Source organism: Macadamia integrifolia, chromosome 5 (genome assembly GCF_013358625.1).
Source record: "Macadamia integrifolia cultivar HAES 741 chromosome 5, SCU_Mint_v3, whole genome shotgun sequence".
NCBI classification, from domain to species: Eukaryota; Viridiplantae; Streptophyta; class Magnoliopsida; order Proteales; family Proteaceae; genus Macadamia; species Macadamia integrifolia.
Genome location: NC_056561.1, coordinates 19,916,737 through 19,925,939, shown reverse-complemented (window position 1 = coordinate 19,925,939; position 9,203 = coordinate 19,916,737). Strand labels below are relative to the sequence as shown.

Here is a 9,203-nt window from a genome sequence, read left to right as displayed (position 1 = left end):
ATGCATCCATGAAACTCAGCGTCTCGTATCCCGCCGTCGCGTCGATGAGCAGGTCTATCTTTGGCAGGGGGTATGCATCCTTGGGGCAGGCCTTATTCAGGTCAGTGAAGTCGATGCAGATCCTCCACTTCCCGTTTGCCTTCGGGACCATCACCACGTTAGATATCCACTCCGGGTACTGGATCTCTCGGATGAACCGGGCCTTCAGTAACTTTTCCACTTCCTCGTTTATCTTCTTCTGTCTTTCTGGGGCGAACGTCCTTTTCCTCTGCTGCACCGGCTTCTTCATGGGGCTAACGTTCAGGTGATGTTCTATTACTTCTCGGTCGATCCCGGGCATATCCGATGCCGACCAAGCGAATACGTCAGCGTTGCTCCGCAGGAATGAGACGAGTCTTTCTTGTTGCGGCCTTGGCATGGTAGCCCCAATCTGGAATTGCCGGGTGTTGTCTCCCTCTTCAGCTTCAACTTGCACCAAGTCTTCGGCCGGCTCTCCCCGTTGATAGCTGACATCATCACGTAGATCCTCTATTGGGAGCGTCTCACCCGCCTTTTCTTTTCCCCAGAGGGTAGTGGCGTAACATCTTCGGGACGTCTCCTGATCACCCCGACACTCCCCGACGCCATTCTTAGTTGGGAATTTCATTTTGAGATGGGGGGTGGAGACGACGGCCTTTAACAGATTCAACCCAACTCTTCCTAGTATGGCATTATACGCTGATGTAATGCTCACTACCAGGAAGTTGATCATCACCGTCGCCTGGCGATCTCCGGTGCCAGCTCGAACCGGCAGCTCTATCGACCCTTCCACCTTCACCGGGGTGCCAGAGAATCTCTGCAGCGGGTGTTCGACCTTTTTTAACTTTCCTTCGTCGAGGCCCATCTTCCGGAAAGCTTCGAGGAACAGGATATCAGCTGAGCTGCCGTTATCCACTAAGATCCTCTTCACTTTGCAATCTCCTATAGTCATGGCGATGACCAAGGCATCGTCATGCGGGGTCTGTACCCCTTCCAGATCATCGTCTGAGAAGGAGATGACTGTCCCCGTCTTTGCCTTCTTGTTCGACCATTCTGCCACATGTACGCTCCTCGCGTAGGCCTTCGCCTTCCTGGCAGAGACCGAACTCTCTCCTGCGGCCGGACCTCCACAGATGGTTGCTATAACTCTTGTTGGGCTCTTGTTCTCCTCCCGAGGCCGGCGTCCATCTCCCTCTGGTGTCTGGTTTCTCCGCTGTTCTTGGTTTCCTCTGCGGGCGAGCCCCCCTCTTTCATACCGACCTGCACCATCTCTCCGACGGTTATCTCTCCGTCCAGTGCCTTCTGGAGCCAGCTCTTTCTCCCGGTCTACAAATCTGCCTAAGTATCCCCTTCTGATCATTCCTTCTATCTCCCCCTTGAGATGCCAACAGTCCTCGGTGTCATGGCCGTGGTCTCTGTGGAAGTGGCAGTATCTATCCACATTACGTCTTTCGGGATGTCGCCCCATCTTCCCTGGCCACTTCATGGCCCTGGCATCTGGAGAATCTTTTATCTGCATTAACACCTCTGTTCGTCTTTGGTTCAGAGGTGCATACCTCTCAAACTTCCTTGGTGGACTGGGGGCCCGACTGCGCTCGGACTTTCGTCTTTTCCCTTCTTCGATGGGTTTATCATCAACCCTTAAGGGTCTCTTCCTCGCCGCCTTCCTTTCGACTTCTTCGTCTGCCTGGAGGGTTTCCTCCATCTGGATATACTTATCGCATCGCGCCCTCAGCTCGGTCAGATCTCTAGGCGTATGCTTCGCCAGGGACCTCTTCAATTCCTTGTCCTTGACGCCACCTAGCAGGGCCGTGAACTCCTTCGGATCAAGGCCCCTGATCGTGATCTTTTCTTGTTGGAATCGCTTCATGTAATTCCGCAGCGATTCCCCTTCTTGCTGTTTGACGTTGGTTAGGTTCAACGTAGTCTTCTGGAGGGGCTGGCTACTAGAGAACCCCTTCACAAAGAAGTAGCTCAGGTCGCTGAAGCTGTGGATCGACTTCGTCGGTAGTCGGTTATACCACAGCCTCGCCGCCCCCCTGAACGTCAATGGGAGGGCCCGACACATAATATTTTTCGAGACGCGATGAAATTGCATGGCGACCTTAAAGCCTTCCAAGTGATCGACGGGGTCCCCCGACCCGTCATAGGTGTCGTACTTAGGTAGGCGAAAACCGACCGGGAGCGGGTCCCTCATGACCTCGTCAGCTAAGGCCGTATCATTGGTGAGGTCGGGCTCGCGGTTCCCAGTCTGGTTTTCTGCCACCTTTCTGATCTCGTCCTTCAGGTCTAAGATCATCCTCTTTAATCCCGAGTCCTCGGACCTCTGTTTGTCTCCTTGGTGCTGATCCCCATGCGGGTCTCTGGCGGCGCGTCGCGTCCTACTTCGGGGCGCGGGACTCTCCCTTGCTCGGTTTCGGGGATCGCGGCCGGCCCTCGTTGATCCCGTACTGCTTCGGTCTTCTTCTCGAGCCCTCTCGAACTGGACGTGAGTCCCTGGGGGTGCTCCGCCGGTCTTATGGGAGACAGCTTTGGAGACCTCCCTCATAGTCTCTGCCATCCGGTTATATTTGTTCTGGAGGTCTTCGAACTGCTGCCTTGTCACGTACTCCTGGGCCGCGGGAGGCTGATGGTCGCTGCCTTCCCGTACTGAATATCCAGCCGACCGCTGGTATCTGACGGACACTTCCCGGTCATCATGACCTCTTTCTCGTCCAGTCTCCGCCGAGGGAGGAAGCTCCCCTGAAGGTTCTTCCCCCATGTCTACGTTGGACGTCGCTCTCGTCCTTCTTCGGTTGTAGGTTCTTCCCACCATTACCGTCGTTCCCACGGACGGCGCCAATCTGTTGCTGCCAAAAACCCCGCCAGTCCAACCTACACAAACACAGACGACGGAGGCCCGGAACTTTGTCCGGGGTTAGTCCTCCGACGCTCAAGTCAGGGTCGGCCGCACAGTTCAATAAGGGAGTAATGGTGAGGGTCTCAGAGCTTACCTTCCCCTTTCTTCCGTGCCTTCTTATATAGCTCTTCGGCCTTAGGGTTTTTTCCCCCTTCTTCCCTCTTAGAGTCCTACTAGAATACGTCCAACCTTCTGGGGGAATATTCCCCTCATGCAGACGACGTGATCCCGCGTGATTCTGCGGGCGTGCCTCGGTGATTGAGCATGCTCGAGTGTGAATGGTTTCTTGGAACCTTCATCTGGCGGAGGACACGTGTCCCGGCAATGACACGTGTCATTGCCCCCACCGAGAGGTTATTTTGGCTATATCACCCTAAATCATTCAGAAACATAGATAAAAGACTACAGAATGCAAAAAAGGTGAAATCAAAATAGAAGAATCAAGAAATTGAGATGAGGAAAGTTACAGATCTAAGATGACTCACCTCAAATTATTGAAATTCTCTGATGCGATCTAAGGATTTCCAAATTTCCGATCAATGATTTTGTTCTTCGTTGAAGAAGAGAGATGAAGAAAATGTGAGTAAGAGAAAAAAAAAAAAAAAAGACGAGGGATGTGTGTGAGAGAGAGAGAGAGAGAGATGAAGGGCTGCGGGGAGAAGAAGGCGCGAGCGAGAAACCAGACTCCGGCAACTCAGGATAGTTGCAGGGGTAGAGAAAATGTGTGGCAGCGGTGGAGGGAAGGTTTGGATTTTTTCCCTACATCCAACGGTTTTGTTTAAGATGACTAAATCCTATGGTTAAAACCTTGCTAGCATACTTTATTCTTAAGTGACCCGTTAGCATACGTATCCCTATCCCATATAATATATAGGGAAGTATTTTCTATGGGTGAATGCAGTTTTATACATGTGCAAAGGTCAATGAGAACGTTCGAATAAGCATCTACAGAAACGTCAAAAAATGAAATCATACAACATATGTTTAAATGTTAGATTTAAAAAATACAAGAGCGAAAAAATGACATTGTACACATAAATTGTGGGACCAACTAATGCTTTATTAATTAAATATTAATATTTTGTTGTGTGAATTATAAGCTTTTATAACTTTAAATTTATTTTTAAAACATTGTTCTAATTAAAAAGACCATGAACACGTTTTAAACAGATTTTTTTTTTCTTTGATATCCATATATTTGAGATCAATTCAGAAATGACTGAAAATTACAAGAATGAAAATATTATTTAAACACATTTTAACTGATTATTGTCTAAGCCAATATCGATACAGATTATCGTACAGGCTTGATAGGTCCATTTTGCCTTCAATTATAGATTAAAAAATCGAAATTTAGATTATTTTACCCTCAGTGGATTATTAATACTATGATCAGGATGTGAGAGATTACCCTCAATAGATACTGATAACACTAGTACTTAATACCATGGTTAGGATGCGAGAGAGTATGTGAAAAAATCCTCATAATGTCAATGATGAATTTTTTTTTTTTTTTTTTTGATATCAAATATTGGGGAAAAGATACTACACACTATCAGTATATACTTTCTTTCTTTCTTTGTCAAATATATAGATTTTATTTCTTTTCCACATTAAACATATAATTTCCCTTATCATTATTGGTCTGACATATAAGATGTCAATATAAGCAAGTAACATATAGATCTATCCCTTAAATATTAAATAGGAACATGTTATTCGAGCAATCAATGGTAAAATATATTAGCACCTTAGTTTATCTTTATCCGTTTCACACGAAATGAAATAACTCATTAAAGCATAGTGCACCCCCCCCCCCCCCCATATCGCTGCCACAGAGAAACCTCTCTCGTATTAAATGAAAGAAAAAAATATCCTAACCAAGTTGCATGCAACTTATGTCCAGACACATGATAGTGTGAAATATCACACCCACTTCCTTGAATGTAAAAATCCCAACTAGTTGATGCTCCTATATACACTCTCATTGGCCTCACATTTGTGTAGAGCCACGCAACCTGACATCGATCTTCTAACCTAAATAAAAACTAATTATTAATATCTACTTAAAAAAAAAATTACAATCCTACAATTAGAAAATAGTCTATGTGAAGAAATGTGACCCGTGTCCCCAAATACATAGGGGAAATGATCAATCCACCCAATGAAATGAAAAAGTGACTCATCTATTAATGCTTCTTGGTACACTTTGATTGGCCCTTATACAATCACATAAATTGCACTCTCCCACATAAACAATTCCCTGAAACACTTCCCCTACAATAATATAGGATTGATTTGTTAACCGAAAAAAACATAAGATTGGTACAACGGGCTCATAGGTGGCGATGGGGTGTCTAGGTCCCGCCATGAGATTTTAGGATTTGATTTTTCTGTCAAATCAAGGAATCAAACGGTTCTAATAAAGGGCATATCAGTCAAAATCATGTTTCCTTGACGTGCCAAGTCATACATCCATACTAATTACTTTTAAGAGTTTATTATGATTGGTAGGTTAGAGAGTCAGATGTGTGTAAAGTGCTGAACAGCTAAAGCTATGGTTGGATATTTGAGACCGGTGGGCTCCATGTCTGGGAATACCGCCAAAAAACCTCATTAAAATGTTAAATTATTGTTACGTTCTTTATATTTAATTATTTAATTACAATTTGATTTTATCCAATCTAGTTTACTCTTCCAACTATAATTACCTCGAGCCTTCTGTCACGGGATTCCCATCACATGTGGCCGTTAGACTTGGAAAATCACGCCCGTCCATCTCCCCATGTCAGCCATGTGGACTTACATGTGAGTGCAAGTTGTAAAAGTCAAAGCCCATTAAAATTACATGGTATCGTTGGGTGATTATTCTCTGCAATGAGTGTAGTCGTGTAACGAATCAGTGATCTGGGTATACACTTTGAGGTCATTTTGATTATTTGATGTTCATTGTGCAGCTATATTCACTACAGAGAATAATTTTATATCTTCTCATTTAATGTTTTGGTATCAAATCGGTCAAAATTTGAATTAATATCGGTATTTTTTTTTTTTTTTGAATACATGATCATTTTATATAATTAATTTGATACTGATATTGATACTAATACTGATACTGATACTGATATCAATCCGACCGATACATGATACCTCAAATAATTTTGGAAGACCAACCAATTCTTTTAGGGAAAAAAATCATCTACAATTCCAATTTCGTACAATTCCGTGAAATACCACCTTCAGGGAGGTGACACGTGTATTGATACCAATGCAATGATCCATATCTGATTTAAATGCCTCTTCACTGATTTAAGGTTTTATCAGTTGTACCAGATCTGAATCATTGTATTAGTATCAATACATGTGTCACCTCCCGAATGTGGTATTTCACAGAATTGTACGAGATCATAATTGCAGACGATTTCAATCCATTCTTTTAGATGATCCATCAAAATCTTTGGATGCTTTCATTTTTAATCTCTAGTCTCTATTGGAATTTAGGGGAGTTGATAGAGAAATTTCATTTTTGTAATAATATGGGGTGGGGTGAGGTAGGCAACAATGTCGGTCAAGTAAAAGGAAAAGGAAAAAGAAGCTAATGGGTATTGATTTAGAAAGCCCACCTTACATGGGCTCTTTCTTTCTCATTGTTTCCCACACTCAAATGCCACTTTCATTCTTCTTAGAGTCCCAGGGTTTCAAGAAACGGGTTCGGGTAGGATGGATGGATCATTGGGTTTGGATTGGAATCGATTCAAGACCAAAGCCAATTTGGTTTGATCTTGCTTGGTTGATACTTATACAAATTCTAGGGTTAGGGTATGTTTTAGCCAATTTTGACCAATTTCTCATCAACCCTGGCGATCGAGGGATCATATTGGAATCAACTGGCCAGATTCTGATCAATTAGGGTTCGATCAACCCTTGTATAGATTCTAAGGTCAGGGCATGTTTTAGGCTTTGAGCCAATTTTCTGACCGATTTCTCATTTGATCTTAGTCAATTCTAATCCAGGATCTGAACCCAAATTGAAAGTGGCTGGACCGGTCATAAATTGATTAAGAATCGGTTGATGGATTCGGATTCCGGGTTTTAAAACCCTGTTCATGTCTTATAAAGAAGGGAATATGGCATCTCTTCTTCTCAGTGATTGTAAGCTGTATTTTGTTGTATCCGTACCTACGCCTCTTCTTCCTTCACCGGCTGCCAACACCCAAATACCCAATCTCATGATCTGTACACCATTCTTCTCATTATTCCATTTTTTCTTTATATAATCTCTCAGGTTTCAAATCTCTCCTGCAATTTATAATCTTCAACATTTCAGTCTCTCTTCCAATTCGTGCCTTCATCTCTGTCTCCGAATCGTGAAGTGAATCCCTTAGTCAGGTTGGTACTCTCTCTCTCTCTCTGTCACTCTCACATGCATCCTTTTGGGTTTCATTTATGATCTCTCCTTAAATTTTCATTTTGGTGTTTATGGTAATGGCTTTTTCTTCATTGTGGGTTCTGTTGCTTTTGTTGAGTTTCACAAGATCTGGTTTTGTTCTTTTATGGTCCTGCTCCTAGTGTGTAATGTACTGAGTTTTGGGTTTCTCTTTGGGTATCTTTCTTTGCTGTTGTTGTTTCAGTGATTTGGTAAGTAGGGTTTTCTCAAATATCTTTCTTCCTACTATTGCAGATCCTTACTAGTACGGAAACAAGGGATAAGGGTAGAAATTTGGATCTTGATCTGGTTTTGTTATTAAGAAAAAAAAAACCCTTTTTTGTCTTTGGAAGAACTCGTTTTCTGCTGCTGCTCCTGTCGGGAAATGCTCCCAGAACACAGAATTTGAGCCATGTTTAGCATTTTAGTTCTGGGAAAGTTTGAGACTTAATTACTTTGTGGGTTTTTCTGTTGCAGGAATTTGGGGAAAGAAGGGAAAAGAAGAACTATGGAAGCTAAAATGATTTTCATGGTTACTAGTTTGGTAGTCTTGTTGAGTTCTTCATCTACAAATGGTAAGAGTCCTCCATCTCCGGTACTCCCCCTGACGTCGGTACCGGCTCCGGCACCGGCGCCAGATTATGTCAACCTCACCGATCTATTAACTGTAGCTGGACCATTCTCCAAATTCCTCAGCTTACTTGAATCAACCAATGTGATCAAAACATTCCAAGATCAAGCCAACAACACTGAACAGGGAATAACTATCTTTGTACCTAAGGATTCAGCCTTCTCATCTCTTAAAAAGCCTTCTCTATCCAATCTGACCCAAGATCAGAAAAAATCACTAGCCCTTTTCCATGGTTTGTCCCAATACTACACTCTAGCTGCATTCACTAACCTGAGCCAATCAAGCCCTGTAACTACAATGGCAGGAGGACAGTTCACTTTGAATTTCACAGATATCTCAGGAACAGCTCTACTTAGCTCAGGATGGACTGATACCAAGGTGAGCAGCAGTGTACATTCTACAAACCCTGTTGCAGTGTATCAGGTTGACAAGGTTCTCCTTCCTGAAGCAATCTTTGGTGTAGCCCCTCCCCAAGCCCCAGCTCCTGCTCCTACTCCTACTCCTGATATTGCTCCAGTAGCTGATGCTTCTTCAACCCCAACAAAGGGCACTTCTCCCAAATCTTCAACTTCTTCTTCTTCTTCTTCTTCTTCTTCTCACAGGATGATCAGCTGGAGTGCCTTGCATTACTTGGCTCTGGCAATGTCAGGTGGATTGGTCTTATTCTTTTAAGAATATGTGATTTATTGTGTGGAGTAATGGAGTGTCTTGATATGAGATGAGATGAGAGAGGATTGTCTTCATCTTTTTCCTTCTATTTCTTTCGGTTGATTTAATTTTTTTTTTGAACAAAATATTTTGTTGATTGAAATTGAGTTGGAGGACATGGTTCCCTTGTTTTGTCACATATGTTCTTCTTCTTCTTGTTTGCCATTACAATTTCTTGATGTTGCTCATTTCTATCTCCTGGTGATGAACATTTGAAGGAATCTTGTGACACATATAATATGTAAATTGATTAAAATCCCAGTAGTAAAATCTTCAGAACATCAGTGAACTTAGGGTGATGCTTGGAAACTTCTTGAAAATAATCTGGGTGATTAAAAACTCTCAATTTATTTTTTAATTCACTTTTTTGGGTGGGTTGGGGAGGGTCTCAGATAGATAGCTATATTTTGAGAGAATAATGTATAGACCCTGTAGCCAGAGAGACAAATATGTTCAATGTTTTTTACTTTGTAACATGTACAATATTTACACATTTCATTAGAATAAAAAAAAAAAAAAAA

At 42.9% G+C, this 9,203-nt stretch overlaps 1 protein-coding gene across 1 annotated transcript; it reads left to right on the top strand.

Moving 5' to 3' along the window:
* Nucleotides 1–7,396: 7,396 nt before the first annotated feature.
* On the top strand, nt 7,397–8,472 carry LOC122078362 (fasciclin-like arabinogalactan protein 7; the record flags this gene model as incomplete). Its single annotated transcript, XM_042644327.1, is given in 2 exon segments — nt 7,397–7,555; nt 7,821–8,472. A coding segment is annotated over 1 exon segment (621 nt), but the record flags the coding sequence as incomplete, so codon positions are not given.
* Between the last annotated feature and the right edge of the window lie 731 nt (nt 8,473–9,203).